The sequence below is a fragment of the Primulina huaijiensis genome, chromosome 3 (genome assembly GCF_012295235.1).
Source record: "Primulina huaijiensis isolate GDHJ02 chromosome 3, ASM1229523v2, whole genome shotgun sequence".
NCBI lineage: Eukaryota > Viridiplantae > Streptophyta > Magnoliopsida > Lamiales > Gesneriaceae > Primulina > Primulina huaijiensis.
The window spans coordinates 23,014,818-23,040,076 of record NC_133308.1 but is presented as its reverse complement, the minus strand read 5'-3'; the positions used below and the strand labels follow the sequence as shown (position 1 = coordinate 23,040,076).

The 25,259-nt window shown below is 36.3% G+C and overlaps 1 protein-coding gene and 1 pseudogene across 2 annotated transcripts; both read right to left on the bottom strand.

Moving 5' to 3' along the window:
• Nucleotides 1-1,558: 1,558 nt before the first annotated feature.
• LOC140973825 (UMP-CMP kinase-like) lies at nucleotides 1,559-5,186 on the bottom strand. Of its 2 annotated transcripts, none has more exons than XM_073436907.1 (9): nucleotides 4,939-5,186; nucleotides 4,783-4,842; nucleotides 3,997-4,051; nucleotides 3,304-3,421; nucleotides 3,068-3,224; nucleotides 2,668-2,748; nucleotides 2,534-2,578; nucleotides 2,158-2,222; nucleotides 1,559-1,833 (listed from the first exon to the last, which is right to left on the bottom strand). In XM_073436907.1, exons 1-9 carry the CDS (start codon nucleotides 5,002-5,004, stop codon nucleotides 1,830-1,832), a joined length of 651 nt encoding a protein of 216 aa, XP_073293008.1. In that variant the 5' UTR covers nucleotides 5,005-5,186; the 3' UTR covers nucleotides 1,559-1,829. The 2 variants fall into 2 exon arrangements, with proteins under 2 accessions (XP_073293008.1, XP_073293007.1); XM_073436906.1 differs by having other exon boundaries at nucleotides 1,568-1,833; nucleotides 2,471-2,578.
• A 2,222-nt stretch (nucleotides 5,187-7,408) lies between these two features.
• Nucleotides 7,409-22,269, bottom strand: LOC140972581 (uncharacterized; annotated as a pseudogene).
• Nucleotides 22,270-25,259: the final 2,990 nt, after the last annotated feature.

Below are 25,259 nucleotides of genomic sequence, written 5' to 3'. Positions count from 1 at the left end.
AAGAATTAAGAATTTCTTTTCTCCCGATCATGTATCCTAAACTATCGGGATCCTGTGAGATAGGGAGATAATATCCCGAAATTTCATAATCTCATCGAGTGGAGAGATGATATTCCAATAAATATAGAGATGTGAATAATAAAGTGTTCCATTTACTCTTCTAATTTTAGGTCGAAGAGGAGGAAATGATGAAAAACTCTCCTTTTATTTGTATAATTTTATTTTAATTATAATATTTGTTTATATGATTTTTTTTAATTTGTATGAATTAGCTAACTATTTAATTTAAGTTCTAAAATCGTCATTTATGGGCTAACCTCTTTTAAATGTGTTAGCCAATTTCTACATGGACTTCGACCTAATATTATCTTATTTAAAATTACAATCTTACCATCTAATGTATTAATAATATTATAATATATTTTTTAAAAATATTAAAATAATAGGGTCAGGTCGAGAATCCCGTGGAGTGGATATCAGTTTTCAGATCCCTCTCACGACATCAATCGGGACGAGAAAAATATCGACAATTTGGCTCGGAAAAAATACGGGTCGGGATTTTCAATTTTTTTCTAGCTTTAACCCAAACACATTTAATAATTTATATATTATTATTTATCCAAACTTAAAATTAACACAACTTTCATTTTAAAAAAACACTTTTAAAAGTCTTTTTTACAACCACACGGACTCAAGTCTTGGAATTATACACAACTATTTTTTTGGGTAAATCATACGTACAAAAAACAAACCAACCAACCTGATATTATAAACGGTAATGGTCGGGCCAAAGTTATATTAAAAAAGAATTAAGGGATAAAATCATATTTGTCCTCGTAACATAAAATTAAAAGTTTATTTCAAAATTCATCCAACATCTCCTTGTCAAATTTGAAATATTTTTCATTACATCGATCACGTTTAAGATTTGTTTTTATTTTAATATTTAGATACATAGAAATGCGTACAATTATTTAATATTTAAACCTTTTTTTAGCTATTCATACTGACAAATATATCTGGCGTTTTTCGATACCGACATTGACTCGTACCAACCAAGTTCCTGTGATTTTTTCTATATGATATGATTCACCCAACAAATGATTTTTTCTACTTTTATTGCTAAATAAATTAGCCATCCACCTGTTGTCGGGTTGCACATAGGTACCGTGAAAATGTTGAATCCGAAACGAAGATGATCGACAATAGTCGGAGATGTCTGTCTTCACGTACGAGACAACCGGTGCAACATAGACGATGACTAATAGGAGGTGTCGGTAAACTCTTCCCTGAACAAAAGGAGAGCGATATGAACTTAAAATTGAAATGCGAATTTTGTGAGTGTTCGATTTCGCTAACCATTAACGGTCATGGTTTAAATAATTTGCAGACTATTGTGTTAGTGTGAGTGTTTAGCAAGTGTCTATGTCAATTGTGGTTTCATCATTAAAAAAATATAGAGCAGGTAATTTCAATTTTGTAGGGAATTATATGTGAACTTGATATGCATTAAATTTTTTAATTGATATAGGTGTTTGCTTTTGAATTCTCTTTGTTCCTGCACGCGTGGACACAAATACACAATGTGAAAGCGAATCGTGGTTAAAGGTGGCCTCAAAACCTTTGCTTTTTCCAAAGTTGCCTTTGGGAATAAACTAATGTGAAAGCCGAAGCTCATTTTCACTAAGAGACAGATGTCTGTTACTGATTGGAGAACTGTGCTGGCAGCTAATCAGTACTTATTTTGAGTTCCCACGAATGTCCATTTGTTGGTCCACTCGATCAGCAAAAAACCAGGGAATATTTGGTAACATTGTGCATCATCAAGGTCACCTGCCAGCACAGTTCTCCAATCAGTAAAATTTTAAGATAAATGGGACTTGATCATGAAAATAAGTGCTTTTGAATTGACATATTTGACATGGACTAAAAGGCGGGTAAATTGATGCTTTCAAATCAACTGGATTTCTTGTCTATGTAGTTGGTCCCTCAACATTTTAGATTAAACAAGAGAATAAAAGATCCTGAAAATGATTTATGATTTATTTGTTGCATGAATAAAGTCGTGTCCAAGATACCACACATTTTCTTATTAGCAAGAGCAACAGATACTATCTATCGAAGTACAATGATAAAACAACGTATCGAGACGCAAACCTCAAGGCAGCAAAAATTGGGCTAACTCTTTCAAATATTTCATCCTCTGATCCGATGGCATCAATCTGCAAGAATTTAATCATTGTTATGTTGTATGATTAGATTCATAGTTTGTAGAGTAAATGAAACAGAGATCAAATTCATGGNTATATGTGTCAGATCATTTCTGCTATATAAGCTATTCTAGAATTTCTTTGCTTAACTATAACGAGAAAATCACTTCAGGTAAGAGGTCAGTTTCCTTAACACGCAAAATGAACACTCACAATAATTTTATAATACATTTACTAGCTACCAATGTAATTTTTGAAACCTTGTAAAGTTTTCCTTTCTCAGAGTAGTAGTTGATAACAGGAAGGCTTAGAGCAGTAAAGACCTTCAGCCGTTCCTTGACAGTGTCTATGTTATCATCAACTCGTCCCTACAGAAAAACAGGACATTTAGCCTCCATTTCGTGGCACGGGCAATGACTGAATGAGAATAAAAAAAATGTGAGTACACAGGAGGTACTTGGTTACGGTTTAGCACTCGTTTCATCATTTCTTCTTCAGGACAATGAAAGAAAAGTACAATATCTGGCTCAGTGCCAATCTGCAATCATTGTTTGACACTTATTATTTCATGCAAATATCAATCCTATCATTCATAACCGAGGATGATAAAAGATATCAGAAATGTTATAAAATTAATATCAACTGAATTCAATACAATTTCAAGAACATAACTGATCATCCATTAGAAACGTGACTACATGAGTAACATTTTCAGTAGGGTACATACACCAGTTGTATCATGTAAATCCTGGAAAACCAGCATATGTACGAGATGGGGTGTATTGGCATATTGCTAACAGAACTCCAGCTTGCAGGAAAAAAAATCAGTAAATCTTATTAGAAGAAAATAAACTCACAACTCGTTCATACGTGATGCGGTTCTCTTCACTTCTGGGAAATCCATCAATAAGAAATCTATCATTTTTGCTTTCTTCAATGGCCTTTTGTAGCAGCTTTACAGTCATTTCTGAGGGAACAATTTTTCCTTCCCTGATTGTATCGAGGATCATGGAACTGCAACAGGATATAGAGATTTTCAAAATCACGATCTTATAAGGATATATCCAGGTCAGAATATATCTGATGGCCTTACCCATTTTCACTGTTGGAAGAAATTTCCTTTCTCAATAGATCTCCAGCACTCAAGTGGGTGAACCCAAACGTTTCGACGATCTTCATACATTGAGTCCCTTTTCCGCTCCCAGGACCTCCTGAAAGCCCAACTACCCTATCAGACTCATTTCATTGTAAAACCCAGTGGTTTTAGATACTTCTCTCGAATGTGTGCACCATTCTGAATACAAACTCCCCCTCCCCCCAACCTTCCCAGTATCTATAGCTATTAATATCGCCTATAATCCTAAATGATTCCAACATTAAAAGTTGTAAAGTTGTGTTAGCGGTGAACTGCATCGGTAAAGCCTTACAATCTTAAATGATTCGCTCATGCGAGATGAAGGGAAGAGCAACAACTATGCCCAACGAGAATTTTACAAAGTTCACTACCAACCTTTAACAATTATAGACCTCATAACACTGCCTAGTTTAAAAAGTATATAACATCCATGAACATATCTTATTTTGCATTATCATCATCAGGTAAAAAAGTTAATCACACACTGTATGAGTTTTCATAAAAAAGATCAACATAATTCATATCTTACGACCAAAAGTTCAGAATTAAATCTAGACACAACCTCAACAATTAGAAGCAGTAAAATGATTCCTGAGCCAGCAACTAAAATAGTGATAATTCAAACAAACAGCTTATTTCAAAATAAATTACCCAAGACAAACGTTATAATGGGGTTTCTTCCTCTATCAGAAGTTCCAGCTTCTGCCTGTGTCCATCAAAGAAAATGCACAACAATATCTCAATCAGCATCTTGCTGGAAAGAAAAACTGACTGCAGACTTAATCTTCCATATGGAAACATAAACGAAACAGGTGCTGGCATTTTATTATGGTAAACATTGAAAACCTTGCGAGATGGTACACGAAAGAGAGCTAGAAGAAACCAAACAATTCATGTTTCATGAAGTAAATTTCATTGTTACACCCAAAAGGGTATTGCCAACTATCCCAGTGAGGCATGGCAAATACTAATTCAAGAGATGAGCAATAAAAGCTAACAAAATGAACATCGACATCAATGTCCTAGCAGGTAATATTACCATTCACAATAAGAGCTGACAAAATAAACGGTAAAATCATGGTCCTTGCAGGTAAAATATTCCCATTCAAATTTAAGGTAAATCACAATCATCAATTAACAAACATCGTTGCCTCAAGACTTTACAAAAGAATGGAATAAAAAATAAGATTGTAGAAGAACAACGTATAAGAAACATGAAGTCAACATTCTATTGTCCCCATTTGGCAATGAATTTAATTTCTTCAAAGCTGTAACTCGTCAACAATGAAATTCGAAAAGCCATTTGAAATTACAGAATCTCAATTTCACCTAAACCATTCCAAAAGGTATAGAGCTAACTGTTAGACAAAATAAAAAACACTCGATTAAATCCCACTGATCGAAACAATAACAAGAAGAAAGAAACAGGCAAGATACCGTGTAAAGTATTTGCATACCGAACGCCTGCCAAGCATTAAATCCATGGGCCACCTGACTCTAAGAATAGAAAAAAAAAAATCATCAAATCAAGATTTTTACCCCCAAAAAACAATCGGTAGTGGCAGTTCACGCAAAATGGAAAACGATAGCTACCTGATTGAGTAGGCGTGATTTTGATGAAGAAAGCAGCGGCGACAGAGAAATCGCGCGCCTCCACATATCCACCAGATTCTTCGGCAATGCACAAATTTGCGGCGAGAAAGAAATGAGATTGATTAAAGAAATGGGTTTTCAAGTTCCAATGGAGAAGACGCACATGTAGGTGACCATGTGTACTCGGTCCGTATGGTGGAAAATGCAATATGGCTTGCTTACCCTTTCCTCTTTCGAAGCTCCAGCTTATATATATGCATTAGCCAATTATTTAAACTTTATATTTACATATAAAAAATAGCATTTTTTTTACACGATAGTCTCAAATAAAATATTTATCTTATAAAAATTATATATGAAACCTTCTCACATGAATTTTTATATATAAAAAATATCAACTTTTGTTTCTTTTGAGCGAGTATGGTAAATTATTATGATATCAAAAATCTCATCAACATTTGAATTTTGATGTTAGATTGACTATAATCTTCGATCATTTTTTTGTTATTATATTCAAATTGTTCTTATTTTTACGTAGGTTTGAACCTACGGCAAGATTAAGTCATTGCACTGCTGAAGATGGTGGCAAAAGAATAGTGACTTCTAATTGCCATTAATATTAGTTTGAGATAAACACATCTAAATGTAACAGAGATAATTTACTATTTGTCGATTTCGGAAAAGATTATGTGACGAGAAGTGTGTATTCGTGGTTCTTATTTTGGAGCATGCACTTTTTTGTCTTTTTTTGTATAAACTTTTTTTATTAATTGGAAAGTTCTAATCTACCATTCAAGAATTGGAACAGGGGACCATCAATCCAATCCAGTTGATTGGCGTATATACTAAAGCAAAAATTCCAAAACTTTTATGAGATATTTTACAGCAATTTTATGAGAGGACTAACAAGAAGTTAGAGACCAAAGATCGTATGAGTTGTATAAACAAGTCAAAAAACTCAGTAGTAGAACAATAAAAGATGCTAAAAAAAGAGCTTATAATGATTGTACAATAGGCTAGTTAAAAAAGAAAGAGAAAAATATTTTTAAGATAGTGAAAGCCATAGATCGAAATACTAAAGACTTGAGCATGTCAGGTGTAACAAGCATGAAGACGGTAGAGTTTTAATGCAAGATAAGTTATTCTAGATAGGTGGAGGGATTATTTTAAAAACTTACTCAATGAGACAAGTACAGAATAGTTAAGCGTGGGTAGACATAAGATGCAAGAAGTAATCTAGTGTTCTATCGTATAGCTAGTGTTAAGGAAGTAACAAAGCAATTGAAGAGGATGAAATCGTGCAAGACAGTTGGATCAGATGAGATACCAATTGAGGTGATCTAATGGTTGACTAGACTATTTAATAGGATTCTAGATACTAGAAAAATATCAAAATCTTAGAAATATAGTATTGTAGTTCAAATTTATAAGAATAAAGGTGATATACAAGACTGCTCAAACTATAGAAGGATTAAGCTTATGAGACATACGTTGAAGTTATGGGACCGAGTGATAGAGGAGAAACTTAGGAGTATAACTAAAATATCAGTCAACCAATTTGGTTTTAAACTGGGTAGGTATACAATAGAAGATATTTTCTTGGTTAGAAAAATGGTAGAGAAATATAGAGAACAACAGAAGAGCATATATATGATATTTATCGACTTAGAGAAAGCCCATTGTATAGTGCCTAGAGAATTATTCTGGTGGATACTTAGAAAGAAGCATGTGTCTCAATGTTACATCAAGATCATTAAAGATATCTATGAAGGTGTCGTAACTAGTGTTAGGTCTGTTGGAGAGATGTCATGTGAATTTCCTGTGGCAATAGGACTTCATCAAGGATCGACTTTAAGCTCTTGCCTCTTTGTTTTGGTTGTCGATGAGCTGATGGGATATGATCAGGAAGAGATACCTTGGTGTATGTTATTTGCAAATGATATTATCTTGGTAGACGAAACTAAAGAATATGTAAATAAAAAAATTAGATAGATGACGTGGAGGTCTTGAGAGTAAATGTTTTAGGATTAATCGTTCAAAAACAGAATATTTAGCTTGTAACTTTGGTCCTAAATCTTGAAGAATTGGTAGTCCAATTGAGTTTGACGGTCGAGAAGTGCCGAGTGTGAAACTTTTCGCTATTTAGAATCTAAATTCAAAAGACCGGGGATAATAGAAAGGATATAGACCATAGAATTAAAGCATGATGAATGAAATGGAAGATGACATCAGGAGTTTTATGTGATAGAAGGATGTGTGCGAGATGGAAAAGAAAATGTTATAAGATCATTGTTCGACCAATTATGCTTTATGGATTCTAGTGTTGGGTCATTACGAGCAACAGTATAGTGAGAACATAAAATCAATAGCCACTAGTTATACTCTCTTAACAACCAAGATGTAAGCTTGTTGGCTGAAAAGTATGACACACAATAAACTTGTAGATGCAAACTTGGATTAGATGATTATTTCACCGCCATATCCTTATGCCATATTTGCCTGCTCCGCTTCTTCGGCCATGCAAATTCAAAAGCCAATACCACTACCAAAAGAACCAGGTTCAAGTCAGAATATGTTGGTCAGTGATTTGCCACACAACCATTAATGTACCAGAGCCCATGGTCAATGCAGAAGTAAATCAATCTTCTCCATCAATATCTGGAATGATAGATACCTCCATCAAAGAAACAGCATCAACTGCAGCAGTACCAGCTACTGAATATCCAAACGGAGATAAGAATCCACCATTTCGTTCTTTCTCATATTAGACAGCTTCATAGTACACTTTCCTTCTGGAAATTATACCAATAAGGACAGAACCAAATAGCACTTGAAATGAAGCTCCTTCACGTTTTCAGCTTGGCGTAGCTTTTCATGTACCCTGCAACATAAGATTTTGGTATGAGATATAGGTAATTTCTGAAGCCAGAACATGATGTTGAACACTTGAACTAAGTGAATAACATCAGATAGTTTTAGCAGAAACAAAAAAAAAAAAGGTGTTCGATTCAAATTTTTTGTTGCATTATGTACCCTACCACAATTCTAAAAGACAACGACTAGGACAGCCTAGGCAGCAGACGGTCATCCACCGTCTCGATTTTTAGAAAATCAGTGGCTCTAGTTGGTGCTGGGAAAATCGCCGCCTAGACTGTCTAGGCACTACCTAGATATTTTTAAAATTAATTGATATATTTTTTTAAAAACCACATAGGCGCCTAGGCTTTTTAGAACCTTGGTACCCACTATCTGTTCAAGATAGGGATAAAACAAACCAAGTCCACAGCAAGAAAGAGACGTACTCCTGAAAGTCATCCCGAGAAATTCCCTCCTGGTATCGCAAATATGCAGCCAAAGCATTCGACACAAGACTTACCCCACCTCCCACTAAGTTGCCTTGCTGTGTTATAATGCTGATTTTTCTGGTCTTTTTCTTTCGGTAGTCTGGTTTCTCAACATCTGCTGTTTGTTTTTTTAGTATTTTTGCTTGCCCTAGCTCAAAAAATTTCCCTCTTATCTTCTCTCTTTCCGACATATCTTCAGCAGAAAACTTATTAACTGCAGTCCATTCTTTTCTCAATCTCCCAGCATCACTTTCATCATCCACAATTTTTTTCACCACGTCTAGCGTTGACAGAGCACCTAGAGGAGAAGAATATTATTAGAAATTTCAGGTCTCAACATATGCCAAAAAATAATTTCAAGCATAGAAGTAGCTGCATGCATGCAAAAAAGTTCGGCAGGCCAAACGAGAGAATCCAAAAACCTTGGTATTCTTAAAATGGAGTGTTCCACGTATAAGTTCAGGGCTCCATTCATCAAAAGACACAGAAGACAATGTTTTCTTCATAAATGCGTTAACCACCTCTTCGACAAGTTATCTTATGACATTCTCTGCATTTCCAGTCCTAATCACCAGATTCGACCTGCTCCTTCAGCAATTTCCTCAAATACTCCAAAGCAAATTAAGAGCAAAATTTCTAACATTTCATCTGAAAAGTCCTGAAGTTAATTGAAGATACTACTAACATCTCACAGCTTCATCATATCGCATCAAATGTGTAACTGAATAATCATATTGGTTATCCCGATTATAATAATAAGTGAATAACAAAAATTTGTCAAATTAAGTTCATCGAACTTTTCTTCGATCAACCATGTCATAAGTAGTATTGAATTGATTTACTATGTTACAATTGAAAAAAAAAAAAAACACTGAACAACTTGATTATACATACTGAATTAATATTTTTAGCTCTAATACTATAAAGCGGATTGTATTTTTTTAATGACCGTTTTGGACATGTTTGTTCTTCATTGAACAATTTGATTATACATACTGAATTAATATTTTTAGCTCTAATACTATAAAGGGTATTGTATTTTAATGGCCGTTTTGGACATGTTTGATCTTGTTAGTTAATTATAATATAAATATTTTGATTATTGTGAATTGTTTAATATTTTATATTGTCTTTAATTTATTGATTTAATTCGGAAAAGTTGTTATAAACTTAAAACAATATGATCGAACACATATTAATTTAGGATTTTTTTTTAATAAAAAGTTAAACTCATACCCAAATTTTTTTATGATCGACCTTGATTTATAATCTAGGTATACGAAAAATATGTGTGCATTAGCGAGAACAATAAAACAAAATACGAGAATAATTTGAATGCAATCAAATCATGGATTTTTTTTATGTTGTACTTGGAATGTTTCTTTACTCTTGTAATATGATGAAATTTTAACCATTGAATTATCAATACAAGATATTAGTTTTCATTAAAATGCTAAAAATCGTATTCTTTATTAAGATATGAAGAGAATTACTTGGTCGAACGATATATTAACTCTTGAGCCCACAGCTTATTCCGGATTTTTTTCTTTGGGAAATTTGTTAATTAATGATTGAGTATTAACTAACCTCACAACAAAAAATTAATTACTATTATATATTCTATTCACGAAAACATGATTCCTTCTAATCACAGACAAAAGCACAATGATTTTCTCAGATAAATGTTCCTTTAATATGCAGACATGGAGATGTGTTTTGCCTTCTATTCAAACAGCATTATTTTTTATTCAAAGATAGTGTTTTTCAACCTATTTTGACCCCACCGGATTTTATTTTATCATCCCTACAAACAAGGATCCAATAGATATAACAATTCAAGGTAACGTTTGGTTTGCTTGATTAGGTGGGTTTATTTTTTTTAAACCCACATAATCACTCGTTTGGTACGTTTTTTATTTAACCAAGTCAATTCATCTTATGAATGATTAGGTTATATTAGGTAGGTTAAAAAAATATCTCCTCACCTCCTAGGATTATTTATCTCACTCTTAATCCATCATATTTTTCTAATTTTACCCTTCTCCTAAATTCAAACTCACCACCACTTCCTTCCACCAACCGCCCAGCGGCAACCCCCGCCAAAGGCCGGCCACCGCCGGCCGTCGTCGACAACCTCCGCCGCCACCGCCTGCCGTCCACCGCCGTCGCTTCCGGCCGTCCACCGCCAGCCGCCGACCACCGCCGTCGCCGCCGGAGTGGAAGGAAAAAAAGATGAAAGGGCAATTTTGTCATTTCATCAAAAAATTCAAAATTATCCTACACATAAAAATCTTACCAAACAACATACTATTTTACACCATATGTTACATTTCTACTACAATCATTTTCTTTATCATTTACATATTAATTATTAGTTTATTTTATCCTCCAAACCAAACGCTGCCATATGAACAGTTTTTATAATAATTGATTCTTATTACAATATTAAATATCCAAGTAATCGAATTTAATATAATTTTAAAATATAAATTTAAAATATGATAGTGTTATGGTTTCTTTGTATTGACATATGTAATCAAACGTTTTTCGTTTTATAAAAAATTCGAGTTTATATTGTAACAATATAAATTTAATATTTTAAATTGTATAATGACTTAGACATCACTTACCGATTGCTTTCTCAATTAAGATAATTACTACACATCGACAATTTTTTTTTTTTTTTTGCTTTTAGTGGAGTATGTTATGATATTAGAAAAATAAACACATATTATTTGATCTTTATATATAACTCTTTCTTCCAAACTGAATTAAAATAAAATAATTTGTATCGATAAGTTGTAATTTTTTTATCGACAATGTCCAATTTTCGGTATGATATATCTGGTTCGAAACATAATCATATTTTAACAATCAGATGAACAAATATTCATCTAATCAATTGACCATATGTATATATCTTTAAGAATATGTTCTAAAGGATTATATGATGGGTCACCCTTAATTTTTTCATTTTTCATATCATAATAGCAGCAGAGCACACGCGATACATGTGAGTAAAAAATAAAATGTGATATATAAATTAATACGATAATTTTTTTTATATGAAATGCAGTGTTTGATATATACTCATTTTTTTGTGTTCTTCAATTTTTTTTATTGCATAAATATACGCAACCGTTTTAAGAATGTTTGTCAAACTAAAAAATTCGCTAAATCTCCTTCATTTTCCATCATTTTGTCTAGAATGAGTTTCTTTTTACGATTTAATCACGATATGATGAAAATCAATAATACATAAGATCTATATAACGGATATTAAAATAAAAAAAAAAGTTCTAACGAAAATTGAGACATATTTAAAATTTATTCGGTTCAGAAAGTGTAAGCAACGACATCCACACCTTTTCATTTATATCCGAATTATATATAGCTTAAAACTATTCATATAACAATTCATATACAATAAACACAATAATTAATAGAATTTCTAGATTCAAAAATAAAATTTTAAAAACAAATCAAAATCTTCAGTCCAATATGTTATTTACAATGTGCTTTGATAAGTGTTCGAGTTGGTAAATGTTTGACTAATATTTAGGATTGAGTTCGATTCTTCTTATCAATAATTTTTCGAACGAGCTTGTCGAACAAAGTTTTTCATGTGCGATTTACTTTGTTAGTATGGTCTATAAGATATTGTATGGCTCATATTTTATCTAGTGCATATTGAATGACAGTGACTACAGATTCCCAAATAATATCTCTATAATATCATTTTTTTTAAATTTAAGACTCTCCCGTTATTGTCTATATATAATTATAGACAACAGTTATCTTTTAATTTTTTTGCTAAAATATTACTTTCACCAAAATGATATATTTTGTTTAATCCTACTTAATTCATTCATGCTACATCAATTATTATTCTTAATTATTTTATATATTTTTATTTTATGTGGATGTGATTTATTAATCATGGTTTCTTTATATATTTTATAGATATCTATTCGAGTAATTATATTTTACAAACGTAATTGGTTTAACATTTCTTAACATAAATTCAATTATTATATTTTAATATGTATTCTAAATTTTATTTATTTGAATAAATATACATAAAAACACGTTACTTAATTATGTTTAGGGAGGTAAACAATCCAAATTAAGTCAAACAGTATCGGACTTGAGCTTGATTCGTTTAAGATCGGTAGACTCGAACTCGATTCAAGCTATTATCATCAGACTCGAGCTCGAATTGTCTTGAAATTTCTAAGTTCGTGAAAAGCTTGAGTTCGGCTCGTTAAAAACTCGTTTATCATGTTAATCAAGTCGGGCTCGAGCTTGATTCATTAATAGCTCGTTTATCATGTTTAACAAGTCTGACTTGAGTTTGGCTCGTTTTTTAGCTCTTAAAACATACAATTGAGCTTGATTCGAACTTGGTAAAGATTAAATATATCTATGAACTAATTTTAAATCACACGTAAAAGTGTAAATTTTATTAGCACTAATATTTTTATTTGTCAACTCAACAAATGAGTCAAGCTCGAGCTTACGAGTCACCCAAACAAGCCGAGCTCGAGCTCGCGAGCATATTAACGAACATGTTTGAAAGCTCTCGAGCCGAATATCTTTAGACCTGCGCTTGATTGAGTTTCCCACCCAGGCGTACGACAGCGTGTTGATCGAGGGGAAGGTGAAGTAATGGAAGCCGCAAACGTTGTGGCAGAAATCCTGGACGTACACGTCACCCGAAGTCAGCAGGAGGTATACCCTGCTCTTTGGGTTGATCGGGAGCGGGCGTGTGGAGGCGGTGACAGCGGATTTTATCACCGATTGCACGGAGAGGCGTGTGAGGGATTTGCCGTGGGAGTAGAACCCGTCGTTCTTTTCATCTCCGAGGCGGACGTTCCGCGAGATGTTGGCTCCGGTCTGGTCTGTGTACAGGCGGACGGTTTTCCACCAGCCGTAGACGGAGGGTGGGGAGGAGTCCGCGGCGGAGATGGAGGAAATGAATTCACGGATGATTCGCTTCTGAGATGTCACGCCCCGAAACTCGAGATTGACACCGGCGTTGTTTAACAATCACACGATCGAAACAACAAGCCTTTTGTAGCACAGTATAAGCCAAACCAGTTTATATATCATAATTTAAACGTAACAACAATTGTCTTTCCAAAACGAAATCCAAACGAAAAAAACGATCAATGCGGAAGCGTCTTACAATTCATTAAATCAAAAAAAAATTCGAAATAACATCTATTACTAATCTCGTGGATCACCAGCCCCAAAACTGCTCAGACTCTTCGTCCTCAACCTGTTCTTCGGACTTATCTGAGAGGGAGAGTAAGGGGATGAGTATTTTGAGAAATACTCAGTAAATGGGAGAATTTCGAACACCACATAAAATTTTATAACATTTTCGAAAACATAACATATAAATACAACATGCTTTTCATAATCGTAACATCGTATTCGTAACATAACAACACTGCGATTTTTCACCTTTAACGGTTTACTGACGTCAGTCACTAAGTTTTGATCCTCTAAGGGGGCGAGACCATAAAACGGTTCTATCCCACCGTGAAGGGCCATATGTTGGAATTCCACCCATTTTCAGGGAATTCTCACAGTGTCAACAAAAAAGTACCAAAATTTCAAAAACGTATAAACGGGAGACAGAGCTCGACCGAACTTTAAAACAAAAAAAAAAACGAAATTTCATATGCATAAAACCGAATTTAAAACAGCCCACTTACTGTGTTTGAATGTTAAGAAAACGTGGATTCTTGGCTTCGAATTTTAGATCGCTCCTCGCTCCTCGTTCGCCAGCGCTTCGGTTCGACCTTTTAGGCAAGCTTCGGGACGGATTTGGAGCAAAATTTGGCTAGGGAAAGGCTGCTGAATTTCGAGATTTCAGCAAGGAGAATTTCGAATTTGTGGAGTGGAGAATGATCAAGGTGGTGGCTTATTTATAGGTGGAAGGAAGGGAGTTATTTATGGCACTCAATCATGATCAAGATTGGCATAAATCTCACAATTTTGGCTCCAAAACTCCTTCCATAGCTGTTGATTTCTCTACCAAATCAAGCTCCCCAAAATCCTAATCTAATGGCTCGAAAATGAGGTGCAAGGGGGATGAAGATTTGCCTCATTATTTTATCTTATTTTGTATATATTCCAACACTTAAGCACCACCATAATTAAGGCAATAATCTAGGACAATTTCGAATCTCTTGCATGATCCATATACTCATTCTTCTAAATCTTGCATGATAATATCCAAATCTTGCTATATTTCTTACCCAAAATTTCAAAAATATACTTGTACAAGTCCATGAAAAATTCTCTTGACAATAAGGATTTTTCCCATAAAATATTTCCAACACAAAGATTTACAATATAATCTCTTTTATTCCAAGAATCCAATATCCTAAGCTTTTTAAATTTCCTTACACATATCTAATTAAAAGTAACAAAAAAATCGGTTCTCACATCCCTATCTCCTTATGAGAAGTTTCGTCCTCGAAACTTGAGTTGGTTTGGTCTCCAAATAGGTAGGGATATTCCTTTCGCATCTTCTCTTCAACTTCCCAAGTTGCTTCTCGCTCTGTGTGGTTGGACCACTGTACCTTGACGTAGGGAATAATACGTCGTCTAAGAACTTGTTCCTTGGTGTCCACAATTCTGATAGGAACTTCTTCGTATTTCAGTTCTTCTCCCAAGTTCCCTTCAATTATGAGTGGTTCCACTTCCAACACGTGACTTGGGTCTGGAATGTACCTCCTTAGTTGGGACACGTGGAACACGTTGTGGATACTTGACATGTTTGGTGGCAGTGCCAGCCTGCATGCTAGCGTGCCCACTTTTTCTAAGATTTCGAATGGTCCAACATTTCGAGGGTTCAGTTTCCCGGTCTTACTGAATCGGACAACTCCTCTCATAGGCGAGACTTTCACATAAGCCTTCTCGCCCATGTTGAACTCTACAGGCCTTCTTTTAATATCTGCCCAACTCTTCTGTCGGTCTTGAGCTGCCTTGAGCTTTTCTCGGACAATTTTGACCTTGTCCACTGTCATCTGTACTAGCTCGGGTCCCACTAAGGCTTTCTCTCCCACTTCGTCCTAATAAAGTGGTGATCGACATTTCCTTCCATAGAGAGCTTCGTATGGGGCCATTCCGATGCTGCTGTGGTAACTGTTGTTGTAAGCAAACTCAATTAAGGGTAGGTGAGTGCTCCAGTTGCTACTGAATTCAAGGGCGCATGCTCTCAGCATATCTTCTAGGGTTTGGATGGTTCTCTCAGTTTGCCCATTGGTTTGAGAATGATAGGCCGTACTTAGGGTCACTTTCGTTCCCATAGCCTCCTGAAAGCTCTTCCAAAAGCGTGAGACGAACCTCGGGTCTCTGTCAGATAGGATGCTCACTGGTACTCCATGCAATCTCACAATATTTTCCATGTACAGCGAAGCCAACTTGTCGAGATTGTAATTCATGCGGACGGGTAAGAAGTGTGCAGTCTTCGTGAGTCTGTCCACGATTACCCAAATACCGTCGTGGCTCTGCCTAGACTTTGACAATCCTACCACAAAGTCCATAGAAATATGCTCCCATTTCCACTCGGGAATTTCCAGAGGTTGCAGCAATCCTCCAGGTCGCTGGTGTTCTGCCTTGACCTGCTGGCATACCTGACATCTGGAGACGAATTCGGCTACATATCTCTTCATGCCATTCCACCAGAAACTATTCTTGAGGTCTCTGTACATTTTTGTACTGCCTGGATGGACTGAGAATTTCGACTTGTGCGCCTCTGCCATTATCTCTTGGCGAAGGTTACCACTGTCTCGCACACACAGTCTTCCTTTCATCCACAGGATTCCCTTGTCATCCATCTGATGATCTTGCGATTTCCCTTCTCTGACTTGATCCTTAAGTTTAAGCAGTATCGGGTCTCTATCTTGGTTTAACTTGACGGTCTCCTGCAGACATGGCTGGGCCGAGAGGGAAGCTAGAGTTACTTTTCCTGGGCCTTTCTGACTTAGCGCATCAGCCACTTTGTTTGCTTTACCCGGATGGTAGCTTATGGTCAAGTCATAGTCCTTCAAAAATTCGATCCATCGTCTTTGCCTCATATTCAGCTCCTTTTGGGTGAACAAGTATTTGAGGCTCTGATGGTCTGTAAAGATTTCACATTTAGCACCGTAGAGGTAGTGCCTCCAAATCTTTAAGGCGAAGACAACCGCTGCTAGTTCCAGATCATGAGTGGGGTAGTTCTGCTCGTGCGGTTTCAACTGCCTGGGGGCGTAGGCGATCACTCTTCCTTCCGGCATGAGTACGCATCCTAAACCATCCTTAGAGGCGTAACTGTAGATGGTGAAATCCTTATTTTCTGCGGGCAATATCAATACTGGTGTGGATGCGAGTTTCTCTTTTAATGTCTGGAAACTATTCTCACAATTTTAGTCCCAAATGAACTTAGAATTCTTCTGTGTGAGCTTTGTCAGTGGTATGGCTATCGAGGAGAATCCTTCGACAAACTTCCGATAGTAACCTGCCAATCCCAGAAAGCTTCTGATGTCGGTGGCGTTCTTAGGCTTCGGCCACTCGGTAATTGTCTCTACTTTCCTTGGATCCACAGACACTCCTGCTCTCGAGATCACGTGTCCTAAAAATGACACACTCCTTAGCCAGAATTCACACTTGCTAAACTTAGCATAGAGCTTACTTTCTCTTAAGGTTTGCAGAGCAAGGTGAAGGTGCTCTTCGTGGCTCGTCTCGTCAGGAGAATAGACGAGGATATCGTCGATGAATATCACTATGAACTGATCCAGGAACGGCTTGAATACTCTGTTCATCAGATCCATGAATGCTGCCGGTGCGTTTGTCAGACCAAAAGGCATCACTGTGAATGCATAATGCCCGTATCTGGTTCGAAAGGCTGTTTTGGGAATAGCTTCAGCCCTGACCTTCAACTGGTGGTATCCTGTCCTCAAATCCAATTTAGAAAAGACAGCGGCTCCTTTAAGCTGATCAAACAGGTCGTCTATCCGAGGCAGAGGGTACATGTTCTTGATTGTGATCTTGTTCAACTCTCTGTAGTCTATGCACAATCTCATACTACCATCTTTCTTCTTTACGAAGAGTACTAGAGCTCCCCACGGGGACACACTCGATCGAATTCGCCTTTTATCTAGCAATTCTTGGAGTTGTTCTTTCAGCTCCTTGAGTTCGGTTGGTGCCATTCTGTAAGGTGCTTTAGAGATTGGAGCAGCACTGGGAACCAGATTGATCTCGAATTCCATTTCGCGGTTCGGGACCGTCCCCGAGAGTTCTTTTGAAAAAACATCTGGAAACTCTCGTACTACTGGGATGTCCTCCAGTTTCAGCTCGACTTCCTCTTTTATTTCATTGATCATTGCTAGGTAGATGTCTTCTCCGGATTTCATGGCTCTCCAAGCTTGAGATGCGGAAAGTAATGACTTTCTTTCCTTGGATTTACCATGAAAGACGACCTCCTCCTGATCTGGGGTCCGGAGTTCGACTCTCTTTCCTTTACAATCTACTATCGCATTGTTTCTTGCTAACCAATCCATCCCTAAGATGATGTCAAAATCGACCATGATCAACTGTATCAGGTCGGCACTAAAAGTCTGCTCACCAATCCTGACTATACAATCCCTGTAGATTTCGTCAGTTTCAATGGCCCTATTGGTAGGTGTGGCTATTCGGAAAGGTTCAGTTAGCTTATCGGGCTTACGTACTAACTTCTTAGCAAACCTCTTAGACATAAAGGAATGTGTGGCACCACAGTCAAATAACACATAAGCAGGCACTGATTGAATTAGAATGGTACCTGACACGACTTCAGTTGCGTCGTCGGCCTCTTCCTGAGTCATGGCAAAGACCCTGGCATTAGGTTTGTCCTCCTTTGGTTTACTAGGTCATGTTCCCGCATTTGGCCCAGTTCCTCTATTCGGCCTTGCTGGTCGATTGGCGGCGGTAGGACACTCTGCAATTCTGTGCCCCGTTTTCCCACATCGAAAGCATACACCGCTGGCCCTACGACATTCTCCCAGGTGTCGTAAGTGGCAAGTTGGGCAAGGCTTAATAGCTTGGTAGTTAGTGGCAGGCGAAGGCCCTTTAGATGGTCCACTGGACTGGTTAAGCTTCTTGAAAGTCTGACTGTTATGCGAGGACTGACTGTTCAAGGGCCTTTTGTTTTTAAATTCCTTCTCCCTGCGCTGTACATCAGTTTCAGCTCGGATAGCTGCGCCCATCAAGTCTGAAAATTTGGCAGGTTGGTAGACTGCTAGGGCTGATTGGATCCTGCTGTTTAACCCCTTCTTAAAGCGGTGCAATTTCAAAACTTCGTCCGCCATGATTTCCGGGGCATAAGATCCTAGGGCATTGAACTGGGGGGTGTATTCCACGACTGACATGTCCGGAGTCTGGGTGAAGTTCTCAAACTCACTCAGTTTCTGCAGTCTAACCTCGGCTGGATAATACTGTTTCAGAAAAGCTTCTCTAATATGCTGCCAAGTGATCGGTCCTGCAGCTATCATGGCTGGTGAGATTGCTTCCCACCACTTGCCTGCTTTATCCTCCAGGAAAGGTACAACCACGTCCACTTTCAGTGCCTCGGGGACTTCCAACAGTCGCAGTTGAGTCTCCACACTTTTTAGCCAACTCTGGCTAACTTCAGGGTCGGCAGCGCCACTGAAAGTTGGACACCTGTTCTTGCGCAGTGACTCATAATGGAACTTGACTCCGTGCTGTGGTGGAGGTGGTGGTTGATTGGCTTTCGGGTTCACTAACCCTTGCAGTGTCGTTGCCACGATCGTGGCTATGGCCATCAGGTCGGCCTGGTTAAGACTGAACCCAGGTGGTGATCCATTGTCCTCTTCGTTGTCATTGTTGTTATTTGCATAACGAAGGTTACGATTCTGTCTTGAAGGTCTACCGACCATTTCCTACAATTAAACGTTTCTAAGAATTTGTTGTGCATAGCGACATGATTGAATAAATAAGTTATGCTGGAACAACTGAAGTAAATAAACATAACTTTTATTAATTTTTGAATATAGATAAACAACTTAATGTAACAAATAGTACTGAATGGAAACAAATCGTACGGAATAAAATAAAATAGCAACAATGGAAATATAAACTCTTAGTACTAAGGAAAGATCATCAAGCTAATCTAGTCCTCTATCTCTCCATCTCCTATGGCAGCTATCGGCTCATCTATCTCAATAGGCTCATCCTCTTCCGGTTCCTCCTCTGGCTCTTCCTCTTGAAGTACCTCCACCATATGCATAAGCTGGGCGTTCTCTTCCGTGAGCTGGGCCACCTGCGCCTTAAGTTCCTGTCTCTCCGCATCAGCCACGTCCATCTCATCATTCCAATGCTGCTGATACTGTAGATGGTACTGTTTCTTCTGCTTGATTTGCTCCTTTAGAGCTTCAACTTGCTGGACCAGACGTTGATTCACATAGGCAAGGCTATTCATGGCATCACCTGAATTTTCAGTCTCCTCTTACCTTTGGCATTCTGTTGTTTCTCTTCCTCCAATTCCTTGCGATAACGCTCCACATCCTCTCGTAACTTTCCATGTTGATACATGCACTGTTCTATGACATTTTTGAGGTCCATGTTATCACTCCTAACTAGCTCACCCTGATAGATCGACTGGGTAAGGCGGACATGGATCTCATCTTTCTCCGCGGTTAGAAGCTCGACCTCCCTCTTTCTCTCACTCAGTCTAGCTCTAAGTCGCTGAATCTGACGGGACTGAAAGTGAAGGGCAAGCTCCTTCATACGGATGGCAGCTTGGGCACGGGTGCGGGGTCGCATAGGAGTAGACGGAGCCATTTTCTGAAATAAAAAAAATGAAAATGCTCAAAATCGACAATAGGCAATATCTAACAAGGGGCAATATGCAATATATATGAAATTTTCGGAAATAGACAAATATTTTTTTTTCCAAAAATGGAAAGTTGGGATTTTGACACATGGGTTCGAAGCATATGTCGAGAGGATTCCGGGACAATCGACGGAATCGAATTCGGAATTTTCTATGAAAAGTTATAGGGTTTACGAATATTTCCTAAAACGGCAAAAACGACGTTTCGGAGGCCTAAACAAAGGAATTTCGCGATTTCAGCCCCTACTTCATGAATTTAGGGTGATGACTATCGTTCGTTGGGCCGTTTCGAAGGGAATAGCGTCGGCCTCGAGTAAAAATTCGTCCGAAAATTTTTAAGGTTTTTTTTTTTTAAATCGATTTTTCTCAACTGGATTATGAACATGGCGGCTCTGATACCACTTAAACGTCACGCCCCGAAACTCGAGATTGACACCGGCGTTGTTTAACAGTCACACGATCGAAACAACAAGTCTTTTGTAGCACAGTATAAGCCAAACCAGTTTATATATCACAATTTAAACGTAACAACAATTGTCTTTCCAAAACGAAATCCAAACGAAAAAAACGATCAATGCGGAAGCGTCTTACAATTCATTAAATAAAAAAAAATTCGAAATAACATCTATTACTAATCTCGTGGATCACCAGCCCCAAAACTGCTCAGACTCTTCGTCCTCAACCTGTTCTTCGGACTTATCTGGGAGGGGAGAGTAAGGGGATGAGTTTTTTGGGAAATACTCAGTAAATGGGGGAATTTCGAACACCACATAAAATTTTATAACATTTTCGAAAACATAACATATAAATACAACGTGCTTTTCATAACCGTAACATCGTATTCGTAACATAACAACACTGCGATTTTTCATCTTTAACGGTTTACTGACGTCAGTCCCTAAGTTTTGATCCTCTAAGAGGGCGAGGCCATAAAACGGTTCTATCCCACCGTGAAGGGCCATATGTTGGAATTCCACCCATTTTCAGGGAATTCTCACAGTGTCAACAAAAACGTACCAAAATTTCAAAAACGTATAAACGGGAGACAGAGCTCGACCGAACTTTAAAACCAAAAAAAAAAACGAAATTTCATATGCATAAAACCGAATTTAAAACAGCCCACTTATTGTGTTTGAATGTTAAAAAAAGTGGATTCTTGGCTTCGAATTTTAGATCGCTCCTCGCTCCTCGTTCGGCAGCGCTTCGGTTCGACCTTTTAGGCAAGCTTCGGGACGGATTTGGAGCAAAATTTGGCTAGGGAGAGGCTGCTGAATTTCGAGATTTCAGCAAGGAGAATTTCGAATTTGTGGAGTGGAGAATAATCAAGGTGGTGGCTTATTTATAGGTGGAAGGAAAGGAGTTATTTATGGCACTCAATCATGATCAAGATTGGCATAAATCTCACAATTTTGGCTCCAAAACTCCTTCCATAGCTGTTGATTTCTCTGCCAAATCAAGCTCCCCAAAATCCTAATCTAATGGCTCGAAAATGAGGTGCAAGGGGGATGAAGATTTGCCTCATTATTTTATCTTATTTTGTATATATTCCAACACTTAAGCACCACCATAATTAAGGCAATAATCTAGGACAATTTAGAATCTCTTGCATGATCCATATACTCATTCTTTTAAATCTTGCATGATAATATCCAAATCTTGCTATATTTCTTACCCAAAATTTCGAAAATATTCTTGTACAAGTCCATGAAAAATTCTCTTGACAATAAGGATTTTTCCCATAAAATATTTCCAACACAAGGATTTACAATATAATTACCTTTTATTCCAAGAATCCAATATCCTAAGCTTTTTAAATTTCTTTACACATATCTAATTAAAAGTAACAAAAAAATCGGTTCACATGAGAGCTCTTCCAGGCGACGTACCAGATGGGGTAGACGGTGATATTTGTGGTGAGGACGGGGCCCATAATTCCGATGAGCCCTCATACTTTTTTGACCCACCGAAGAGAGAATCTGTGCTGTTAGGGCGAGTGCTAGGCCATGGGCGCCAACAGGTGGCGGTCCTGGTGAGGAAGTAGAAGAGAATGAGGGGTCTAAGAGACAGCGCCGCTGCCGTGAGTGGTGGTGCCGGCGTCATTACAGTATGTGAGCAATGCTAGTGAGGGAGTGGTGGGGTGGGATAGTGTGAATATATTACGAGCTCTCGTATGTCACTATTTTTAAAATTGAATATACTAAACGTTTGGAAGTTACAATTTTTTTTTTTGTAATATTTGGCGTACGATAACGTGTGGAAAAAAAAATTAAAATTGGATTTAGAATCCAATAATTCGAGGTGCAAACGAGTCGAGTTAAGAAAATAACTAACACTCGAGCCCGATAAAATAAAATTAAACTCGAGTTTTTGATTAACTGTTCACGAATAATTTGAGACTAAATATTTTTTATGTTTTATTTATTTAAATTTATACGTTTTTCTTTTATTTCTATTAAACTTTGTTTTGTTTTAACTTTTTGTGGTTATAAGGATATTAATTATTGTCAAACACATTTGGCACCCTTGTGTAAGTCTAAAAAACGTACATAACAACTTATATAAATTTTATGATTTTTTAGAACCGGTTGATCCTAAAAATCAAACATATTTGTTCTCTTTTGGCATGATTTTACATATGAGTAGAGTTGTTGAGTTGGGTCGGTCGGTCCACTCGTCTCGTCATAATTAGATTGGGAAAATCTCAACTCATCTGGAGGCGGGCTAAACAAGTTTAGCTCGCAGGTTACAGGTTAAGACAACCGGCCCGGCCGTCGGAATATGATTTTTATATATATATATAAAATTGTATTTTTACGTTTTATTTGACTTATTTGAAATGAATTTTAACGATAATTAACTTAATAGAACTTCTTTAATTTATTTCCATATTTTACTTAACAAATTAATTTTATACACTATCAATTTCTTAAACTAATGGTTCCAAATATTGGTTAAATTATTTGATTAAGATTTAATTTTCATTTTCTTATAATTTTAAGTGTTTTTAGATTTTTCATATCAAAATAACTTTATTATTAATTTCCCAATTTTTTTATCGACACGCCTAACCGATGGCACAAGACAGGTTGAGCTGGATTGATAATTTAGTGACTTGTTATCGGCCCGTCCCGCCTAATAGCGGGGGTTGCAGGTTGGCCGCCTCAATCAGTCTTTTTTGACATCCCTATATATAATCTTTTGAAAATATACGATTTTAAAAGACTATTTATTTTGTATATGATATTCTCTTTTTAAAAAATATTTCACAGCTATGTTGAATTTTCCCCTTAGTTTTTTTTTTACTTAGCTATCCGCCATTAATGGTGAGAAATACTTAGCTATCTAACTACACTTCTTTTACCTGATTGTTTTCTTGCCCTACTTGTCATATCTAAAGTTTTCGAAGATCTCGCACTTCACTTGTCATTTTGTTTGATTTGACTACTGGTTGGTTAACTTTCACTACACAATATCCATATAATAAATTGAATAGGTCTCTTGTGACACGCTCTCACGAATCTTTATATTTGAGATGGGTCAATCTTACCGATATTCACAATAAAAAGTAATACTCTTAACATAAAAAGTAATACTTTTTAATAGATGATCCAAATAAGAGATCTGTCTCACAAAATACGACACATGGTATCGTCTCACACAAGTTTTTGTCTAATAAATTTACCAAAAGTTCGTAAATGACTAACCAAAGAGATTCGTCTTTCTTTTTTACATTAACAACGGATTGTCGCGTATTAGTATTTTTTAAATTGTATAATAATTATAAATTTGTCATATCCATAAAAAATTTATGCGTGACAATAAAATATTATTATGATATGAAATGTTGCGGTAATTTTTCTCAGAAAATAAATTACAAAAGCATTAAAAGTCACATGATTACGAAAAACATCTTTTGAGAAAATAATACCACAAGTCTCGTGATTATTTCATGGTGCTAAAGCCAATTGGTTTAAAAAAAAGGTTGGTTAATGTCCCGTGAAATGTATATTATTATAAAATTGTAAAAAAAATAGATAAATATCAGAAATTTATTAATCTTTTATGTTATATATTTTGATGATAACCTTTGTATATTTAAATTGTATATATCGAAACTATTATTCAAATCTGAATAGCCGGTAGGCGTGGAGTGTGAACGATAAACTTAAAGATATTTAATGTTGAATAATTGAAAATATGTTAGTGACAATGTCAAGAATTTGTATCCATGATGCGAGTCAATTTGATCTATATATAGAATAAAAAGTGATATTTTCGAGATAAAAAATTAATTCTTTTTGATGTGTCGTGTAATTAATTCGTGAGACAGTTTCATAGGAGTTTTGTGAAATTAATTATTAATTTCATTCAATAAAAATTATTTGATAATATATGAACTAATCAAATATATAAGCAATTGATAATTAATATAAATTCGGTCATAAAATATTTATTGTAAACGATCAATTTGAAAACAAATCCCCTCGAATCATTATTTTGTACACATGATATATACTAGTCATCGACACACACATAAAAATATTCTATCAGCATATTATACAGTAACAGTACTAAGCTTTATGAAAATTTTATCTAATTTAATAATAAAATTTTGGAACAAACGAAAACTTTCATTAATTACTTAAAACATAATTCTCTCCCTAATAAGAATGTATATTCTATTTTTCAATTTGAAGAATATTGAAAATGTGTGGACATGAGAAGTTGCTTTAAAATAAATGAATAAAGTATTTTTGGAAATAAATAAGGTATTTTTGGGCCCACTTACACAGATCAGTGGGATTGTGATTTTTGGGCCCAATTGTAGGCTGACTAATAAACCCAATCTAAAAGCCACAAGCCTCCTCTTATTGGGCTCTTTAATGGCCCACATGTCTTCTCACGCATTTTGTGGTCACTTTATGTGAGCTGTGGTTTGTATCTTTAGCTGGACAATTGTGGAAGTGGACCACGCGCGCAACGGCACCTGCTGGTTTTTTCATGTTTGACACGCGCTGCCAACGAGTTTAAAGTTTTTTTGTTTAGCAAAGCCAACAAGTTTAATTGTTTTGGGAAACATGTGAAAATTC